This window comes from Empidonax traillii, unplaced genomic scaffold (assembly GCF_003031625.1).
Source record: "Empidonax traillii isolate 1590-97213 ecotype Southwest subspecies unplaced genomic scaffold, ASM303162v1 scaffold338:size1951571, whole genome shotgun sequence".
In the NCBI taxonomy this organism is placed as follows: Eukaryota; Metazoa; Chordata; class Aves; order Passeriformes; family Tyrannidae; genus Empidonax; species Empidonax traillii.
The window spans coordinates 177,240-199,555 of record NW_020955531.1 but is presented as its reverse complement, the minus strand read 5'-3'; the positions used below and the strand labels follow the sequence as shown (position 1 = coordinate 199,555).

Sequence of the window (22,316 nt, the reverse complement as noted above, 5' to 3'; positions counted from 1 at the left end):
CCCAAAAGATGCAGCTGCAAGTTCTCCAGCAACATGAAGCACCCAACTGAGATATGCTGAACTCCCATTTAGAAGTAATACCTTGGACTAACACCAGCCCAAAAGACATCCCTGCGACCTCATCAACAGCTGAGGCAGCAAGATACCCCACGCACATGGATTTTCTTCATTGTCATTATGAGCTGTTATCTGATCTCCTTGTCTTAGGTAAGGCAAAAGATCAGAGCTGCCCAGGGCTCAGGGTAAATCCTTGGCAAACAAAGCTGGAGCGATTGCAGCTCCGGTGCTGTCGGTGTCCGAGCTAGCAGGTTTAAAGGCTCCCCTGGGCTCCGTAGAAGTTGCAGTCACCTCTCTGGATTGCAGCAGGACACTCCCAAAAACCAGAGTCCTGGGTTTGGAGTTCAGTGTCACAGTCTCAGACCACACAGTATGCATCTGCACTGCACATAACCTTATCTTTACACAGTTTACTCTGAACTTGCAGACTGAATCACCATGCTACTCTTGCACCCAAACTTGGCTGAGATTACTTTCTTTGACATGTTGCAAGGACTCCAGTTCCTGAACTGAAATTCTGATTTTCTGAGGTCTGGACAGTACTTTCTTGCCACTCTGCAGTATCTCAGCAGTGCCTCTGCAGAGGCAGAGAAATTTTGGTGTATCTTACAGCAAGACCCCTCCAACAATCACATCCACTGGGTCATTTCTGAGAAAACATCTGCAACATCCAGAAGTGCCCCCCTTTCTTCTCACTGAAGAAAAGATTGGGAAGTCAGTGAGAAATACAGCTCCACTTACTATTTAGTGAGACTCCAGCCTGCAGTGAGTCACATCATCTAACTTGAGGGGCTTACTTGTGGGATCAGAGAGATTGATTCCTTCCAGGATCATTCCAAGATGGTACAAGTCTGTCTCCTTCCTCTGAATGAACATGCTTGGTCTTTTTAGTTGAATGCAAGACTGGGGGACTCTTTCCTGTGAAAGTAAATTGTGAGGTCCACAGGGCCTCAGAAAAGGTGCTCAAAGCTCTTTAACTTCCTGAAATTCTCCTTGAAACACATGCAGACACTTGTGTATACTATGCTTAGCAGCAAAGGCTTCCTGTTTGGGGGCAGAAGTGACAAGGAAGATCCTGCTGCTTTTGTGAAAAGCTTTTTAGCCAAAACCATGATCTCCCATTGGTGGGGAAAGCCCACCCTCCACAGCCCCATCCGACTCCTCCATTTGGGACGGGCAGCAGTTCCCCAATGCTGCAGTCAGCTCTTCTCTGCAGCAAAAACCCTGCGAAGTCCAGTTGCTGCGGGTGACTGAGCCAAGGTGTGGATCTCGGAGCAGAGATTTCCAGATCAGGCCAATTGTGTTGCTAAGCTGGGAGCTCTCTCTGTTCTTCCAAGTTCTCTCTCCCAGGTACGAGCATTGTTCTCACTGGGCTCCGGCAGGCGCCCATTGTTCCCCCAGCTCCCGGCCTTTGATGCTGCGGAACAAAACGCACAGTGTTTGTGAAAGGAAGGAAAAATCAAAAAGCTTTTCAATTACACAGTTGGTTGAGCAGCTCCTGGGCACAGCTGGCTGCAGAGCACCAGGCAGCCAGCACCTCTCCACAGACTGGGACTCCAGTGAGGAGGCCTCGAGCTCAGCTGCAAAGTGACCCAAAAGAGGGAGTGACAAGTAGTTGATGGTTATCTGGTGAACTTTCATTTCATAACCTCCCCATTCCAAGTGCTCCTGGATTGTACAGACTTTCACTAACCTCCTCAGATGCCAGCTGCAAAAAGCTGGGAGGTATTCCTGCTTCAGCCTGTCAGCATTGCTCAGATTTGAATGGAGAGACACCACAGTAACATCCAGATTCCCTGCCACCATTTCCAGACTAATTTGGCTGGTGCCAGGCTGGGACAACCTCAGCCTGAGCAGCACTGGCAGAACAGGGCAGAGGTCTGACATGGTGATGGTCTGAGGTGCCCATGGAGGAGGTGGGATGGCCCAGCCACAGCTGGCAAAGCTGTTTCATGGTCCAGTTAAGGACCCACCCCAGGTCCCGCTGTGGAACACACTGTTCCTGTCAGGGCAGCGGTCTGGGTGGATACAGCTCTACCTCGTGTTCCATAAGCAGCTGTGCATGATTTCCCTTACTGCCACGATGACAGATCCCAGGATCTTGGAGATGGGAAGGGTCTTCTAGTCCATTAGAGTCTGGCACCTTAGTCCATGCTAATCTCTTCTGCAAAAGCAGAGGCAGCACCAGGGAGAGAGCTCTGTGGAAGGACCAGGCTGTGGAAAAAGCTGATAAAATAATAAGAAAATACTTGCACATAAAAGGGCCATCTAGCTGGATCTGCCTTGGACAAAGGCACTCACACTCTCTTTTACAAATATATTTTTATTATTTTAATGCTTATTAAGAAATGTAACCAAGACAGACTCCGCAGCACCAGCGGCTCCTCACTGCCCAGCAGTCTGATGACTTCACAGATATGAAAACTTCACAGATTCAAAAAAACCTTTGGTCAATGCACTTTAAATACATTTGCATGCACAGATTCTCCCCCTCCCTTCCCTCCCCCCCCCCCCCCCCCCCCCCCCCCCCCCCCCCCCCCCCCCCCCCCCGGTAACTGACAAACAGAGGGAAAACAACACCTATATCATAAAACATTTAAATTAAAAGAGTAATTGTTTCATAGTGACAGCATGTGCAGCAGGGTGTTCATAGTGTCTTGGTTGTCAGACCACAGAGAACCGCCCCATAGGAACACTAGCTCCTGAGACAGGGGGGGAAGCAAAGGATGTTCTCAGATCAACAGGTTCCAGTCTTGATTTTAACACAGCCTTGTGTGAACAGTCCCAGCAGGCAAGTAAGATGGGGAGTTACACACAACATTGCCCCAGTCTGGGGATTCTCAGTCTGTGAGGGTTATTCACCTCTCATGCAAATGAGGAACTGGTGTGATTTTAGTTACTCTTGACGTGTTTTACCATAAAGAAGGCCAAAAGCTCAGGGCCAGAAAGAAAGAAAACTCCAATACAACTCAGTGCAGTTTGATACTCAAAACAGATTGGGAGAGAACTGGCCTTTAGGCAGCTGAACTTAGCAGACACCACTGGAGAGAATTCTACGCAGTTTTGATGCATTGCAGCACCTTTGTAACACGTTTGTCCTTCCACAGAGTGTGGCTGGATGGATTTGGTTTTAGGTAGGGCCCATGCTCATGAAGCAGAAGGGTTTTTGTTACACTTGGACATGCTCATGAAATGGGACAAAGTATCTGGGAAGGACAATCCATAAGAACCATCCTTGCCTCAGTCAATATGGACCATACAAAGTCAACCCTCTGCACACACCAAGCAAGGTTTGTCCTCTGCAGTGACCCCAGGAAAGCTGTAAGGCTCTACATCCCTTCCAGAATCCTTCCTCAGCAAGTCACACCTTGGTCTCAAGCCAGCACCATCTGTGCACTCCCCAGCATCTCCCAGCACATCCCTGCTCCCCTGAAATCCCAAACACCTACCCTACAAATACTCCTTCACCACCAAGATTTCCCATCCATCCTGACCCTCCAATTTCCCACACCTTAGGGACTTCTTTATATCCACCAGCATCCCCTGGAGTCTGTTTCCAAAGAATGATCAAAGGCTCAGACTATTCCATGTCACTGCAAGTCCACCTGCACAACAAGCTTCCTGGCACCAGCTGGGATCAGTGGGAAGCCCTTTCTGTCTGCAGTAACCTCAGCTGTCTCACCGTGCCCAGTTGCTTCTTAGTTCAAGAGCTGCAGTTCAAGCTTGCACAGAGCTTTGAACTATCACTGATCCCAAGGGAAACCTGCAGGACACAGCTGTAAGTGCATTTATTTGCACATACAAAAAAGCAGTGCCCTATTGAGGAGAGGGCCCCGAGAAGTCTTGATAAAATTACTCCTGGCAACTGATCAAACTTTGCTTTCTCTAAAACCCTATAAAGTAAATAAACCCTGGAGCCTAAGGGTCTTCAGGGAATGGTGAAATTCATGGAATGCCATCACACCAAACGAGGCACCATATTTCTCCATGTGTCTTCAGACTTTTTTTTAGTAAGAAGTTCCAGTTGACTGAAATTAGTCTCTTCTTACCCCAGCTATACTCTCTGGGTCCATTGCACCTTGGATTCCCAAGGAGGTCTTCTGCAGCCTCTCCTGACAGTCACCCCATTCTTTGTCTTGGCACCACATTTGTTTATCCAGGACAGCTGCATTTCATCAGCTAAACATTCTTCAGCTGCAAGAAAAGTGGGCATATGGTCCTATGCAGCTTGGAAGGCAGGTACTTCTCTCAAGAGTGGGGAGCTGCTAGAAGCAAAGACCACACTTCACTGATGGGAACTACTATTTCCTTAAAAAAAAAAAAGAGATTCCAAACCCTAAAAGCAGGAGGCCTTAAAATCAGAATCCCTAGGAAACAAGAAGTAAGAATTCCAAAATTCTGTTCAAAATACTCATGCTCTTCCCAACAACCGCTTCAGAAACATCTTCTGAAGGTCCATCCCAGCCATATGTTTGCCAGAAGGCTCACAGCATGTGGTGAATTGCCATCCCTTCCTTCCTGTGGCTACAGACTTCTATACAAACCACACTGCCTCCGTACCCCCCTGCTCTTCCTCCTGCACACATCCCCCAGCCCCTTCACACACCCTTTTCATTCCATGTCTGCATCACTAATATTGAGAGGGACTGGACACACTCGGGGGGCAGCTCAAGCAGCACCACAAAAACTAATTTCAGGACATCTGGAAACTCAATAAACTCTCTTGGTGATCCAGTCGGGCAGGAACGTTTTCCAAAGTGACAATCCTAAGTTTGTCCATCAACAGAGATCAACTTGATTCTTGTGGCAGCCAAGCAAGAAGCTGCCCTAATCGAGTGTGAAGATGCTCAGGAAACAATAGAAAGCAACCAACCCACATCAGCTGAAAGTCTGATCCAGTGTGGTACAAACCACTCCTTTACAGAGCTCAATAGGAGACACTTCTGCACTCGTGTGTGTTCCAGCATGAGCCATGCTGGTATTTTCCCACACTTCCTTCCCTGCTCTGCTTCTTTGTGGACCTAATTGTTATTGACATGAATGCCGGATGTAATCTTGTGTTATTCTTAGAAACACTTCTGCTCCCAACTGAGGCCCGAGGAGAACAGCTCCCCATTTTCCTGAGTTCCTCTGCCACAGTTACAGGAGGTCAGAGCAGCCACCACACAAACAACCTACAGAAATATTCCGTCAAGAAAGATCAAGAATAACGAGATCCCGAGCCACCCTGCCGAGGAGCTACCTGTGACGTCAGCGCCAGGGAAATGGCTCGGTGCTCGTAAATGGTGCTGGAGTGATAAACCACTCCTCTGACGTCAGACCACGGGGGAAGAGCTGTGCCAAGAAAGCAGCAATTCAATTAAACTATGAAGTCTATTTGTTTTACAAACTGGTCTGTCTTTCTGCTCAGGGTTGTGGTGGCAGCCACATCTTTTTCTCCACCTCACACTAAGCTTTGTGCTAGCCCAGAGCAGCTACACACTCAGACACGTTCAGCATCGTAAACTGCTCCCCACCTTCATGCAGGGAGGCTGGCAAAAGGAAAGTTCTCCTCAAATAAAACTGGTTTTTCATTTTAGTTGTCCATGATACATAAAATAAACATGGAATAAAAGCATACAAACATAACCTGCTCTTCCTCAAGTATGAAAATCCAGTTTCGCTTGGATTCTGAAATGTCAGAAGACAGACACGAGGAGGAGCCACTTTTGGGGGGTATTTCTGATGTTTTCAGCTAGGGAATAAGATCCCTGGAATTACCAGACTTTTAGTTTTCCAGTAGTACCAGTATTGCCTGTGTCTCCAGAAGGCTGGTGGTACTAGACACAGATTATTTGTCCGAATAACAAAAACCAGGCAGTTCTCAGGTAGAATTCAAGCTGATGTGGGTTTCTGCTGTCCTTGAGCTGCCAGGCTTCCTGTGACACAGAAAACTATCAAACTACTGTGAAACACCTCTAAAACAAACCACATCAGTGCATACACTTGCTGCAGCAGAGATTTGCCTGCTCTCTTTTACAGAGAACTGCAGTTTCTAAGCTGAGTTCCAATACTACTGACACCTTTCAGCTTCCCGGAGTAGGAGCATCTTCTAACCACACACGTCACTCTGTTGCCCTTTGTACCACAGGGACACATCAGGCTTCACAGTAAAGCACATCAGGAAAAAACTGAATCACAGGAGAGAAGGGGTTTAAACAGAGCTCACTGGAATTCCAAAAAAAAGTAGGAGGTATGTGGGTGGGTTCCTCCCTATCCCAAGAAAGAAGAAAAAAATCCCACAGCCTTTTGAGTGAGGATGACAATGACCAAAATATGGAATATTAGCTCCCTTCACACACATCTGGGGCCATGGAAAGAATTTGCATTCTAGGAGCTCAGGAGGACAAGCACAGAGACAGGGGAAAAGCAGACAGTGCCACCAGCCTATAGACAGGTCAGACACCCAACAACTCTTCACAGCCCCAGCCTGGGGACACATCCCCCAACCTGGCCTGCTGCTCTGGCACTGCAGCACCAAGTCTTGCTGACAGCCCTTTTGCCAAGGGGAATCTGTATTACAGACTCTGCTTTCATGATTTGCTGGACAAAGTGGGGGAGCGAAGAGGTTGCATTTGCCTTGTGTGTCCGGAACACTGAGCTCCCAGGGAATGGATATGAGCTCTTGCCCATCTTTTATAACTTAAAGTAAGCTTATCAAGACATGGAAAAAACCCCATTCAAGCAACCTGTTGCAGTATAAGCTTTAAAAACATGAACTGAATGACAAAATGCCATGGTTGAAGGTATCCAGAATTCCCATCTGGTAAAATCTGCAAGCAGCTCCTGGCATCCTTCCTCACCAACAGATGTTGCTATCCCCCCTTCTGCTTGTTGCAGGGCCACAGTACTAAAAAGCCCCTTCCCTGTTGCTCTTTGCATTCAGGGAATGCTTCCAGCCATGCTTCAGTTTCTGTTGGTAAAGACAGCAAAACTGACACACAACCACAGGCACACAGCACAGCATAAAGTCCAAATATCCCTGCAGCAGCAGGGTCTCCCAGTGCTGAACTTGGAATGCCATCCTCGACCTTGGCACTGCTCTCGGTGACAGGTCATTGACGGGTAACGTGTCCCTCCTTCCTTAGTCCAACGGCCTCTTGGCTTTTCTCCAGTCTAGTATTTAGGATCATCCTCAGCAGTCCTGGATAGGGACCCCTCTCTCCACAGCAATCTGAATACACACCTCTCCCCCCGCCCCCCAACCTCCCTTTCTGCCATGGCAGAGGTCACCAATGGAAAAAAAATTATTCTACCAGGAAGACTTCAAAAGTCCCATCAGGAAACGTCAGCTGCAGCCAAGGCTGCTCTTTCCAGATCTGAGTAAGACATCTGGGCATCAAGTAGCTCTTCACTGTGAAGCTCCCTGTTCAGGCATGCATCAGAGAGAATCCCATTTTTGCAGGAATGTGGGAGATGCCCATTTGTCTCCAGGTCCAGAGCATTTCCGTTCTGGTGCCATTCCAAGCCAGCTTTGCATTTGTTCAAGTCCTGCTTTTCAGGATCCCTGTGGATCTCTCCGTTGGTGTACACCTCTAACGCATACTCACCGATCCGTATGCTGGCGTTCTCTGCGTCCCCGCCATGGGTGGAAGTCCTGGAGCTGGCTGTCCCTGCCTTGAAGGGCTCCTTGCGGCCCAGGATGTGCTGGCTGATGATTTTTCGGAAGGTGTATCGGAACTCCCTGATTCGGTAGGCATAAATTAGGGGGTTTACAACCGAGTTAGCGTGAGACAGGATGATAGCCAGATACATCAGCCAGAGGGGAGCGTGGGCACAATCTGGGCAAAAAAGGGTAAAGCAGTTAATAATATGTAGTGGGAGCCAGCAGACTGCAAACAGCCCAACAATGATGGCTAAGGATTTGGCTGCGTGGACTTCCTTCTGCAACGTGGAGCGAGAACGTTCCCCGTGTACCATCTTGTTCTCCATCTGCTTGAGCTGTCGCCGGGCTGCCATGAAGATCTTCAAGTAGATGCCAAACATGAGGAGGAGGGGCAAGAGCACACAGGCAAAGAAGTTGTAGTAGACCATGTACTCCATGGTGACCACAGCCTCAAAGAGACAGGCCACCATGCTGTTGCTGCAGTTGATGGGAGAGGACCTGTTGGAACCCAACTCTTCGATCTGGGCGCGGTTGTGCCACCCCAGCATGGGGGTCAGGCCGATGATGAAGGACAACACCCAGCAGATGGCAATGATCCCTTTGGCTCGAGAGCCAGTCACCAGGCCATTGTACCTGTAAAGCAGAGCAAATGGGAGTTACATCAGTGTCACTCCACAAGCCCCTGGCACCCACACAGCCCCCCCCCCCAGTCACCCAGTGTTCCAGAAGACAGCGAGAAAGGCACCTGCTGTGCAGAACCCACACAGCACAGTGCAGCAAGGACTCCATGGTGACACTGCCTATTTCCCTCCCCTTTCCTTTAGGCAGTGAATAGTTGACAGAAAAGTGGGGAAGCTGATGCAGCTTTTATCTGTGCTCCTTCACTCCATCAATCTACTTAGTCATGTACATAGATCTTGAATCCTGGATGATCAATAGCACTGCTCTGACCCTGGGTGATGAAGACCACCGTGGGTCTCTTGCTGAAGGCTGAGGCAAATGTCCTCTTTCTGGCAAAAGAACAGCCTTCTAGCATGGAATTGCCAGCTCTGCCTTGCAGGAGATCTGTGAACCAAACAGCACAAAAGAACTCAGAGGCACAGTGCCACATGTCCAGGTTCTGGTGTGCTCCAGGGAAATCCTGCTGGCTCAGCTGCAGCAGCCGGGCTGGCATTGCCTTGCACAGCACCTCACTCTGCTCCACAACGGCACTTTTGGGAAGACCAGTACCACCAACCTTCCCAAAATAACCAAGACAATTCAGACAGCAGTTTTCCTCCCCAGCCCAGCTAAGCTGACCCCAGGTCTTTCTCAGAAAGGGGGAATTTAAGCTGAGGACAGAGCTCTGACTACAGGTGTGCTGTGGCTGCACTGCACACACCAAAGGGACCTCAGCAGTGCACATATTGATATGCCTGGCTGAAGCCAGTGCTCCTAACAGTAAATCCTCCAAGATCTGTTGAAAGGAACAAAAAGCAGCGTGGTAAGAATCTGACAGTGCAGCGGGACATCAGTTTGTTTGAAATATCAGCCAGTTCCCAAGGCCTCACAGGTTACTGCGAGTCCTGAGCTGACTCCACCAGTTCTTCCCTCTGAAAATGTAAATTAGGGCAGCAGTTTAACATTTCAATGCAATTTCCTTCCCTTGGTAATGCTCAGCATGGAAAGTAGATGGCCAGATTCCCACATTGTCCAGCGTGGGTCCCACACTGTACTTGACCCCGTGTGTCTGCGATCGGACAACGGTAGCGCTGGGCTCCCAGTGTTTACCCAGTGCTCCCTCTGCCCCCAGGATTCTCTCAGAAAACAAACATTAAAAGAAATAATACAACAAGCCACAGAAATCTTTCCATCTCCCAATGAAATAGTTGCTCCCACAGGTTCACGCTCCTATCCCAACACAAGTTCAAGACAGGCAAGGAGAGGGGCTGCTTTTGCTGGGCACAGCACAGAGCAGAGATCCTGCACGTGCTTTAAATCCCTGCTGATGGGCCTTGGGAAAAACTGGCTCCACATGAGACCTTCCTCAGTTGCATTTCAAAATCAGAAAAGAGGGAGCGGGTGAGGGAGCCAACCACACAATTCCCAGTATACAAAATACACCAAAATCCTCCTTCCAGAAATGAGGGAGGAACTCAGCTGATTCCGAGAGAGAAAAAGGTTTTTTTCCAGCAATTAGTGGATCCTGTTCTGTGCTGAGGGGCTGCTAAGGGCACAGCATGGATGGTGGCAGGGAGCTGCTCACATTCAGGCCTCATTAAAAGAGCAAAACAGCATCTGTGCTTTGAAATGTACACTCAGAAAGCAAGAGAGTGGCTGAAGGCACTTGAAGCTTGGAAAAACAAAAAACAAAACAAAAAAAACCTCAAAACCCTGCAGCCCTGGAATTAGCTACATCTTGTCAGAGGAATTTTGAAACTGTGCAGCTGTTATCCCACGACTAGAGATGTCCCTTCCCTTCCACTAAAAATATATATCACTACTGCTCCAGACAAACACCCCCCTCACTTCTCCCTCCCTCTTACCCTCTGGGGATTCCCATGCAAGAAACTTTACAAGGCTTCAGAACAGCACTCAACCCAAGCAGTTTCCAGCTGCAGTGTGTTGTGCTGGAGTGCATGTCCATCGTGCCTTGCTCAGTATCTCCAAGGGTTAAGAGAGAAAGCTCTCAGCATCTGGTGACAGAGTCTGTGGCCCAGTGTTGGCCAGGTACCCACTGAGAAGTGTTCACTGGTTTAGGAGATCTTAATTTCTAGGATCCACAAGAGACACCTCTGGCTGACTTGGCTGAGGTAGGATCATAGGTGGCCTAACTCACCATCACAGCATCCAACCATCCTGCTGCCTATCTTCTAAACTTTCCTTTGGTGGACAGCACTGCCATCCTGGCCAGATGGCTCTGCCATGCATGGAGCAGGTTTCAGACACCTTTACAGCATCACCCCAGAAAGCCTGTGCTCAGTGCTGAGGGCTTTGATGTGAATTCCAGCAGTGCTCAATGGTGTTTAACAAACCACTACACAACACTGCTCACTGAACACACCCACCCAGCATCCCACAACCCAGGGAGCTGAGGCCCTCAGGAACAGGACCAAGGAGGATATTCTGTCCCTATTACAAATATCTGGAAATGAGAGACACTGGCAATCCCAGATCATGCAGGAAATCTGTGGCAGGGCAAGAAACCAAACTGAGACCTTCTCATGCACCACCTAAACAGCCCTTTCCCAAAACTCTCAGTCACAAACCCTCCTCCCCTATTGCCAGGTACCAGCTGATACCAGTGCTCATCCATGCTGTGGAGACAGGGTGGGGTGGGATCCCACAGCTGGGCACAGGTGCCCACCATTATTTCTTCTGCTCTAAACAGCAGAAGCAGGAGTGCTGGGCAAACACTGGGCAGTTGTTCTGCTCGCAACACGATGAGCTTCCAGACTAAAACCTTGGTAACAGCGAGTTCTGCTGCAGCCCATGAAGCCACAGACAACAGGCACTGCTTTCAAAGCTGTGCCCATGCTCAAAAGAGAAGGGAAATTACTCTTCTCTCATATTAGGCTGAATCTGCCCATAATCTATTTAACATGAGCACACGTAGGAAATGCCTGCCATAAAAGGTTTATGGTGAACAGGGAGAGAAACAAGTCCACATATGGCTCAAAGTGACAATAAAACACTAAATCTCTGATTCACCGGTTCAGATGCTCATGTATGAGCATTTCAGAAGGCAGCCCTAGAGAATTCAGGCTGAGACAGGCTGTTCTCAGCGAGCACAAAGGTCCCGTTCCGCATCCCGGTAGGAAAAGCAGCTTTCAGCAGAGGAAAAGGCCTGTGCTGCAGCACGTTACTGCAGCTGGCACTGGATGACCTGCGTGTTTCACGCCTGAATCCAGCACACAGAGCAAGCAGAAACCTCAGTAACCTGAGAAAACTTTTCCGTTCGGCTGCAGGAAGGAAAGTTTCCCCCTGTCCTTCCAGTGCATCCGAGGTCCCTGCCCTTCCCCCGGGAGTATCTCGACACCGATGCCCGCACGGGAGCACGGGCTGGGCACGGCGCCAGCGGAGCGTTTGCTGGCACCGCCGAGCCTGGAAAGCAGCGATTGTTCTTGGCCCGTGGCTGCACCCCGGGCTCAGACTCGCGGCCAGTTTTATTTGGAGCCCCCGGGGGTTCGACCTCCGCCAGCGCAGGTTTTCAGGTGCCTGCTGCGTGAGAGACGAGGTTGGGATTTTATCCCAGGGCGAACAATGGCTCGGACTCCCTGCCAGGGGAGGGCTTTGCTGCCACTTGCAGAGCGTTACATTTGTATAAAACCTGGCAGAATTCAGCGAAGTGCTTGAGAACTTCTGGAAAGTTTACCAAATTCTACACCGTGTTTTAATCACCTGAAAGGCAGAACCCATATGACGTTCACAAGTCAGCTTTTCTCTATCTTTAAATTTCACCTGTAGATGTCTTTCCTCATCACAATCTTTTGAAAGAGGGTCTTTTCTCCACAGAAAAATCATTTCAAAGGTAACTAATTATGTACGGAGGGATACAAACCCAAGCAGCGTCAGAAATCCCACTTTGCTGTCTCCTTAATACTGGCAGTTTATTTGTTTGGGAACACATCCACATATCTGATTACCTTCATTAGGGCAAATCAGACATGAAATAGTTAAAAAGAAACAGAAGAAGAAAATATAGGTTTGGCCCTTTTTGGTTTCACAAGAGTGAAGGAAGTCTGAGTTACTGAAGACCGTTCATCTAATGAATATTGGGAATACCTGGTTTTATCTTTCATGTCCTCTGAGAAGGAGAAGGGGCTTTACCAGGTATCAAAGAATGGGGTGAAAACAACAGATCTTTAGTGGCAGAATTTTCCTTCCAATTGTTTGACACATTTTTGAGGCAAACAGATATTAGAAAAAGGAAAAAGGAAAAAAAAAAAAAAAAAAAGAGGATGTGAGCAGCCTCAATCATATCACATTTCCCTCTTCACAAATCAGCTTTCACTTTCTCAGCATGTCTGAGGTTATAAATCTAATGTTTATTCATCCATAAATTCTTGAAGGGGAAACAGAATTGACAAGTTCATTACTCCTACTGTGAAAGGACAAACCAGCAGAGGACACAGAGGAGGAGGAACTCACAGATTTACCTGTGGGTTTCTGCATCCAATCAACCCCTCTGTTCCCTGGGCAGAAGAGGGTGTGCTCTGTTTTTTCAAAAACAAGATAGTGAAACCAGTATCGTGCCCAGCACTGATGAAGTCTGTTTTTTCTAAAAGACTCTTTACCTTGGCTGTTCCAGGAAATTACATTTTCAAGACAATATAGTTACAGTGATAGCCCAAAAAAATGGGCAGAAATCCAGATTTTTAAAATCCTTTTCCTGGTAAGTCACCCTCTAGCAATAAGAGTGCTTAAACCATCAGCAAAAGTCTTCGGAGTCAGCTCGTGAGAGATGAATTCAAGACATCAGCCCTTCCCAAAATCATTTCAGAGGCAGCTCCCGAGGGCTATTCTATGTGTTTCCTTGTACCATTTACCATTATTTTGGTTTATACACTGAATATCTATAGCAGAATTGTAGGAAAGCGGACACAATCCAATTTACAGGTAAATAATATTGATAGAGTTTCCTTCACAGTGGAATGCAATAGATATTCCTTTTAACCACATCAAAACTAGAGGCTGTAACAGGTGTGACTAATGGGGTTTGGAGACCAGCAATTAAAGGTAACACAACAGCAGCACAAACTTGCTGAGAAAAGGCTTCAGGAAAGACTTTGCTGCACTGGCCTACCTGGAAAGGCAATTCCACAGCTCCAGGGCTCCCAGTCTGGTTTTGATTGGGAGGTTTGTGTTAATTGACATAAGTGCTGCGTGACCAAAGGGTTCAGAAGAGACAAAACTAAATTGCACAGATAACGCAAGTGATTTAAGCTCAAGAGGAGTGAGGATGTGCAAAAAAACTCCACCTCAAGAGCAGAAAAATCAGAGATTTGTTCCATTTTTGCAGCCACATTTGTTACTCGGAGAGGAAGGCAGTCTCTCCATTCCTGGGAGCGTGCTGCATCCTCCTAAGACAAGACAGGAAGGAAGGAGACTCCTACACTTCTCCTGCACCAGCCTCTCCAGGGGCTTCCTTTCCATCTCCTGAGCTCAGTGAATGACTCGAAATCATTGTCACAGAAATGCAAAGCTGCTTCACACCCACGGCCAGACACAGCCCACCACAACAACCTGCTCCTAGAAAACTGAGCTGAGGAGCAGCCCCTGTGTGTGTGTGCCAAACTTCCCCTTGTCCCAGGTCAGCCTCCCTGGTTGCACACCAACACCAGCCAGTCATAATCAGCTTTCATGCTCTGATATTGTAACATCCTTTTCTTCCTTTAAACTCCATAGAATAACTACCTACAGGTCTGGGCTGGGACAAGCCTCTGCCTTGACCTGATACATGCTTTGCATCCAGAGGCAGTGCCTAAGCTGCTCCAGATCTTCCTAAGGCGCATTTCTTCACGGCCTGCTGCTTCCTCTCCCTTCACATTTACAGGACCCCTGTGAGAAGCCCCATCCACACTCCCCCAGCCCTGCTGCTACAGCTGCAGGCAGAGCTCCCCATTCTCCCCACAGGGAAGGAGACAAGCCCTGACCTCACCCCCTTTCTGCCCTACACCATCTATTGCTTTGGCTCCCCCTTCCCACAGTGATCCTTCTGCAGCTCAGGGCACAGGTTATTGATGCAGGATCCTGTCTAGGTATGGAATGGCAGCTCCCAGGCAGCAGCGCTGCAATGCCATGGACACGCATCATACGAGGACAGAGCAGAACTGGAAAATGAAGTGACCAGAAAATCCAGCAGCGAAGGCAGCCTTTAAGACCTAGAAAAGGGTTTTTTTCCATGATACAAGAGGAAAAGCTCTGATCCTCATTTAACTTTTCCTTCCTTGATTCATCTCCAGGTCTGTCGCTCCTAGGGGTGTTCAGCCCTCATCACTCCCACCTCCTGACCCCCCAGCCCAGCCCATTCTTACCTGAGGGGTATCCGGATGGCAATGATTCTGTCGATGGCGATAGCAAGGAGGCTGAAGATGGAACTCTGAGTCAAGACCAGGACGAAGCAGGCGATGAAAAGGCAGCCATAGAAGAAGGCACAGAAGCCAGTGCTGATGGTGATGGCGAAGGGGATCGCCAGCACGCCCACGGCAATGTCAGCAGCAGCCAGGGACACCACGAAGTAGTTGGTGACGTTCTGCAAGTTGCTGTTCAGGTAGACGGCCCAGCAGACCAGGATGTTGCCCAGGATGGCCAGCACGGCGATGATGAGCTCCAGGATGATGTAAGCGATGTCTGAGAGGAAGTCGTCCTGCCCATGTACTAGCATGGTGAGGACAGCGGGGCCGGTGTGAGAGGGGGCCGGGCCAGCTCAGCGTTCATATCTGCAGAGCTCTGAGCAGCCGAGACACCGCGAAGCTGCCGGGGGTCTGCGGAGCCCTCCCTGCCAGCCCTGCAGGCTGCTCACACCCACCCTGCCCTCTCCATGGCTGTCCCACCGCTTCACGGTACCAGGGGTCAAGAGAGAGAGCCCAGGGCTTGCCAGCTCCAGCAAAGTGGATTAACCAGAGGCAGAACAATTCAAACTCCAGAAGGCAAACGGACAGGAGAGTCTCTCTCGTGGGCAGACACTGCTCCCCAGGCCACAGAGTCCAGCAGGGAACGCAACACAACGAGAGTGCTGTACTGCAGCGTCACATCAACTGCAACGCTTTGCTTCCTGTTGACAATCACACTGCTGGTCATGGCTTCACTAGCAACATCCTCTGCTTCTCTTTTTCACCTTTTCCCACTAGGACTTGAGAAATATTCTCTTCAGCTGAAGCAAACATTGAACTTCTTCACTTGTAGTTTCCTTTAAAAAAAAAAAAAAAAAAAAAAAAAATCAACACCAGCCACACACACTAAGTAATCAGCTCTATGGAGGAGATGGAGAAAGCAAAATCTCATTAAAGTGGCACAGTAAATTGATAACGGATATTAAACAGACCTAGAAGAATACATCATTGGCAAAATTCTCACATTTTGTCTACCCTGAAAGCTGCAGGGCCAAGCCCAAGTTCAGGAAGGCAGCATTTCACAGTGGTGATGAGAAACAAGGGACGTTTTGTTTTTGAGGCTACCAACTGAGCTGGCACTTCAGCAGCTGCTCAATAGCCTGCCCTGAAACACGAGAGCCCCACTAATTATGCCTTGGCAAGTGCTGAGGCAGCACAGAGGAAAGGTGGAGGAGCCCTTTCACACACACCTGTCTCCCTCTGATCACAAACACCAGACTGGAGCCATCACGTGCTTTGTCCCAAGACTGAGCTGCACCAAAACGCTGCTCTGCAGTGACAGGAACCCTCATTAGAGGGGGGTTGTGCTGCTGGCACGTGTGGTCACCCCTTTGTGGCCAGACCCAGCCTTGCCTTCCCGTGCACAGACACTGGAACGTGATCCATGGCAGGGAGAAAAGCTGGAGGTTTGTCAGACGGTGACATCTTTGAGGACATTCCCACTGACCATGAACACTCTTTGCAAGGGGCTCTGCAGGCTCCCATCCTGCCACACCAGCATTTTTGTTCATGTGAATCTGTATCCTACAGGCAAACCACTCATTCATTACACCTGCACTGTCCACAGCGTTTGTTGCACCCACACAACAGTGCAGGTCACCATCGCTCTTCACCCACAGCCCGCCAGAAACACATCCACCAAAATACACCTCTCCCAGAAACACACACACGCACAGGCACCGTGCCAATGCCACCTCTGAGGCATACATTCCAGTTCCTGCAGTGTCATGCACACAAACCTGGGGCTAAAGCTGGTGCTGCCCGCAAGGAAACTGCAGCAGCGTTTCACCCCAGCAGACACGCACGGCCCGCATGCTCACCCCCCGGCGCTGATCTCACAGGTCACCTCGTACCTCTCTGCTTCAGACATGGGTGCATTTCACCACAGTCCCAGCTAAAAATACAGCAGTGGAGAATACAGTTCCCTGAGCTTTGTGCCACAGTCAAGAGATAATTGCTTGCTGTCCTCGCCTGTCACTTGCAGAGTGGGCTGTAAACCTTATTTAGCAAGCTTAAGCAGTGATATTTTCTCATTAACTTAAGAAACAGCTACTTGAAACATCAGACGGCTTGGAGAGAGAGATTCACAGCACTAACTGATAAATCACCCAAGCTCAGTTTTGGATGCAACCTGAGCCTCCAAAACACCAGATTTTTGGGACCCATCCACAGGTGATCTGGTGTGGTTTCACCCGGCAGGGCTTGATGCCTTCACAGTTCACTCTGTTTTCAAGTCAGAAACCTAATTTCTCAGGATAAAATAAAAGGGTAAAGACAGTGATAATAAAAGAAAATATGATTAACTTGTGATTCACATCTGATCTCAGGAATATAATCTAATTTTAGACCTTTCATTGATTTAAAGCTCTATTGCTAATGCTGCATTTGAAAGGAAAGTGAATGATTCTTGGTGGTTTGGACGTGCTTCAAAAACCCTCGCTTTTCTCCACCTTCAGCAATCTTGTTTCTGTGTTTTGTTTGGTTTCAGTGGAAGAAATCAACAGAAGAGATTATTGTGTGATTTAGCTGTTAAGAGGAAGATAAAGATCATCCATTTAATCTTTCTTAAAGAAGAAAAACCCACAGAAGCCTCTCTATTGTCCATCTTTCTACAGCAAAAACTCCCATTTTCCACTGACTTCCTGAAGATTTGCTTCTCCTTCCTTGAATTTCAGGGATGTCAGTGATATGCCCTTACATCACTCTGCAAGCATCTGGCTGTCCATTACAAATCCCAACAGGTTTGTTTCAAAGCAGCGATATTGAAACCTCTCCCCTCAGCCCAACTTCCAGGGAAGGGGATTGGAATTAATGTAAGATAGAAATAAAGTCTGGAGGGAGAAAAAAAACCAGAAAGGGCAGGATGAGAAATAAACAATGCTTTATGCATGTGTGGGAGCAGAAAGGGGGGAAGAGAGACGGGGAAAAAGCTGGTGTGAGAAAAAAACCCAACCAGACAAGGGAAGCAGTGGGCGAAACATGGCCCTGAGAGGAAGGGGGGTGTGTCCCTCAGTCAGAGGCTGGGCCTGAAGGCCCTGAATTGGGGGAAAGCTCCCGTGTCCCTCAGCATCACAGCAGCAGGGATGGGGACAGGGTAACACTCCAGCCTCTCCACTTCCCAGGGCGCTCACACGTTTCCATGCAGGTCAAGCTCACGACTAAACTCCAGTGTCAGGACAAGTTTAGAAAAATTAACAAATTCCTGTGACATGTGGGGGGCAAAACTGCTGCTATGGAAAATGAAGCCACTACAGCTGCCCCCACAAGCTCCTCTGAAATGGAGTCAGAGCTGAAGGAGCTGCTGTTTGAGAGGAGGCAGCCTGAGAACTGGGCACGTTAATCCTGATGCTGAGGGGATTTAACTGAAGTCCTGCTATGTTGCCCTTGCCCCTCGTGTTCACAGCACATACACCTCAGTGAAGAGGATCCAAGCAAAATTACTGGGATATTCTTCCCCATTTGAGAGCTTCCTTTAGTAGGATTATGAATCCGTATTAATCCCAGATGGATTTTGTTTAACCTGACTCTTTCGATGGCTCATCTCAAACTCATTTTCCAACAGGACACGGAGGGAAGTTACAAACCTACACTGTGGAGGTCTCACACATACTGACTGCTCAGCACAAAGACAGCTGGAAGTGCCTGCAGCTCTGCATGCCCCCTGAAAAAGCTCGATGCTGGAATCTGAAGTTTAATGACCACATCACACACTTTTTCTGACACAATGGAGCTTTTAACCCTCTGCTTCAACTGTTTGTTTCATGGTCTGATGTTAAATTTGAATTTTCTGTCTCTGAATTGGCTTAGTCCCTTGCTTCCCCATCCCCCTCCACAAGCAGTGGCCTGACTCTTCATCCCAAGCGCTGGTCATTTATTCCGAAGCGATCGGAATGTTATGTCCAGAAGAGGACAACGTGTCCCTCCACCCTTCGCTCTCAGATGGGCCGGAAAACACGGAGTTCTGCAGAGCCAGCACATCTCAGCAGAGAAACGAGCAGGGCTGAGCAGGTGTCCCAGCCACAACAAAACAACATTTTGTGTCTGCCTCAGCTCCGCTGCTTCTGAGTAGCCACTGCCATTAGAGAAACCAATTACTGGCCACACAGCCCCAGCACGAGGGGCCTCACCTGCTGCTGCTGCTGCCAGAACGTGCCACAGCACGGGAGGTTTCACGTTCAGCCTGAACTCGCCCTCCCCACCTCATTCCCCTCTCCCAGTGTCAGCGGCTGCAGCGTTCACCTGACATGAGAACAGAGCTCAGTTCTAGAAGGATTTGCAACCTGCTTTAAAACAACAACAGGCCCAGCCTCTCTGCTTATACAGCTAGAAATTCACTGTACCGGGACTAAATGAAATCCAGACCACCTAGAGAAGGCGACACATATCCAGAGGGAATACAGAATTTATTGTAGGATTGTCTATCTCATGCAGGACCCCAAGGCTCAGCAACCAGGTTTAACAAGACAAAATTAATTAACAATCTGCTTTACTCACCGGGGAAGTGTATATTTAACATCTCAGGCCCTTAAGGGAACAGCATGGCAAGCTTCTTGAAACTTAGGCAAAATAACCTGTATCACCCAACAGGCTGGACAGCTACAATTCGTATTTCTTCCTCAGCCTGTGTCTTATTCTGTTAATTCCTTCTTGATACCCCGGGCTATGTTCCGGCCTTTTCCCCATTATTAAATAAACGGTTTTTTGTCATTCACAAACCTGTAAAGCTGGTGCTCTGTTCATTTTTAGTGACTTGGAACACTCTGTTCTCTCTCATATTTCACCCCCCCCATGAAAAACTGCTCCTTGAAAATTCAATAAAGCATCTGAGCAGCACGTCCCCATGAAGCAATTCACCACCAGAGCCTAAGCAAGCTTTTGTTTGGCATCTCCAGTTGGCTTTGGACTAAGGTGTTGCCCCTTTTCTCTCCTGAGCGCCAAAATCATCAAGCTGAGCCCCACTGCCCGGTTCAAATCACCCACCTCAAACAAGCTCTTGGCCCCTCTAGGCTGAGTTTGTCCTGCTTTTGGACACTCACACTCTGTCACACTGGTGCGGAGCAGACTCACCCTCTGCACCCGTGCCAGGCTGACAATGTCTGTGACACTTCAGTTTGACAGCTACTCTCATATTAGCAAAATCTCCAGACCATCAGCAGCCCTCAGGGCACCCAAGGCTGCCTGTGGGCACGTAGGTGACAGGCTGCAGCTTCCCTGGGCTCCAGAGGGAGTTGGTTTCTTTGTCTGCTCTAGGATGGGGTAAGAGGCAGCTCACGGGGGCCATGGGGTGTGTTCATCAAGGCTCATTCCACAGATCACAATCTAGCATCTCCTTCTGACAACATGACCCTTCCCAGGTACCAGCCACATGCAGATGACCTAATTCCCTCAGGGAAAATCCTTGAATTCACACATGGCTGTAAGCAGAGAAATTGGTGCTGCTAAATCATTTGTTTCCTACTTTCCAAAGCCTGGAGGGGGAGATGCTTGTCAGTTTTTTATCCTCCCTTTGAAACCCTTTCAGCTCAAAGAGAATCTCCCTATCTTTTAAATCAAAGACTCCAAGAAACCTTGTCTCTCCCCATCACCCCAGAGGATCAAGCCACAATAAATGAGCCCACGTGCTCACAGGCAGTACACAGATTTGCAAAACAACTGGGGCTGTAAAACAATGAAAACAGGTGTCCTTTAGGGGAGACCCACGGGGAAGGCAGCAGGAGCACTTCTCTGTGGTGCTCAAGGGTTTCCTTTCTGAAGTTTGGTATTTTTATGAACGTTTCAGGTAGAGCAGTTTCTCTGTGGCCCTGACTCTCACACACAACCAGAGTGCTTGGAGCTGTCAGAGAGCACCCTCACAGCCCTGCCTCCCTTCCGGGGGAGTTGTGGCTGGGTGGGGCAGGAAAGAGGAGGGAGGAGGCATCACCCATCTAACCAAGACATACATTTTCTGATCCCCCTATTTGCTTTATTATTGGCTGCTGGCTAAATGATCTTTTAGGTCATCTGCTTACAGTAATAGGAGGAAATTAAATATTAATAATAGACTATTTCCCTCTAGACTGCTCTTTGTTAACAAAGGATACAAGTGAAACAAAGCAGGCAAAATTATCAGCACACCATGGTCTTGGTTCTCAGGTACTTGGAGCACTTGCACTTTCCCTCAGCCTTCCCTGGAGTTACAGATGCCCAATGCCCTTCCACGCCTGCCTGTGAGGACACCCATCCAAGTGCAGAACACAGGGATGTGTGGAAATCCCTGTTCTATCCCGGGGTTCTGCATGGCAGTCTGACCCTTCCAGAGGACTGTGCCAGACTTCATGTAAAATATCACCTGAGCCGCTGATGCTCTGACTGCAGAAGGGCAGGGCCAAGGATTTTGGGAAGCACAGAGCTTGTCTCCACTTGGGAAGTGAAGTCTTCCTCCAGTGTGAACCCTACAGTGGGGTAACAAGCTTTCTGGATTGGCTTTGCAAATTCTCCTGAAAAACTGACTACAACAAGGGCCTCAGCTCTGCTGAACTTGGTGCCATCTCCTCTTACAGGAGAGTAACAGCTCTGCAAGACTGGCAACCTCCCCTCCACTTTCTTGTGAAAGGCAGAAGGAATGGCTCCTCAGAGATCTGGGCTGTCCCTGATCTTCGTCTCTCAGCTCAGAAATGGGGAAGAGAGGCAACAATTCTGCTTTCCATTTCCATCCCTGCTGCAGTCCAGGCTAGAAAAGGAGGCTCCACTCCCAGCAGGAACATTCATTGGGAATCTGGGGGTAAAGTCTTCACTGACTGGGGGATTACCAGAGACACTCTCACTGCTGCACCCGTGACAGCAACAAAAACAGTAATAAAATCACACCCTGCAGGCCTGTCCTGTGTCTCTCTCCTCCTTCTGCTTATGCCCCATAAAAAAAACAACCAACCAAACAAAAATGCCCCAAAAGTGAAACCCCACTGGACAACAAGCAAAGGCCATAACATAGGTGGGCTGGCTGATAGGGATGGCTAATCTAAAACCACTATTGCAGCTTTGCCTCCTGCCCTCCAAGTGCTAGAAGCAGATTAATTTTTATTGCAGCAGCGGAAGACTAGAACAGAATGCATTTGACCATTTTTTTTCCTAAGTGGATGTTATAAATGTTTAAAAGCAACAAAAAACCTCACAGTAATTATTCCCATTCTAATGGTCACAAAAAGCCAGGGAGGGCAAAACTAAGTCAGGCTGAATGGCCAGCAGTTAAATAAGCCAGATCAAACCAACAAACAGAAGGGAAAACACTCCCCTGTGCTCACTAAAGTCTCACTGGGCAGCAGGCAACAGGATATATTGCCAAAAGGCACCAAAACATGTTGGATTTTTGAACAAACTATTTTTATTCAGGATTGCTGATGTTGATTTGTCTATGGTGGCATTTGTAAAAAGAAAAAAATCAAGCATTTAGATAAGCTTTCATAAGGAAGACAAGTAAAAAAGGCATAATTAAAACCATGTACCATGGCCAGCAACAAGTTATTACTGCCAATATCATCCAC

General features: G+C 48.4%; 1 protein-coding gene across 2 annotated transcripts in view; it reads right to left on the bottom strand.

Annotated features, from left to right (window-relative positions):
* Positions 1-4,385: 4,385 nt before the first annotated feature.
* ADORA2A (adenosine A2a receptor) overlaps positions 4,386-22,316 on the bottom strand; it is a 30,610-nt gene continuing 12,679 nt past the window's right edge. For both annotated transcript variants that reach the window (XM_027892071.1, XM_027892072.1), the window contains exons 2-3: positions 14,719-15,593; positions 4,386-8,335 (exon numbers count right to left, since the gene is read on the bottom strand). In XM_027892071.1, coding sequence (XP_027747872.1) covers positions 7,375-8,335; positions 14,719-15,068 — 1,311 coding nt within the window. In that variant the 5' untranslated portion in view covers positions 15,069-15,593 and the 3' untranslated portion in view covers positions 4,386-7,374. The remainder of the gene's footprint in view (positions 8,336-14,718; positions 15,594-22,316) is intronic.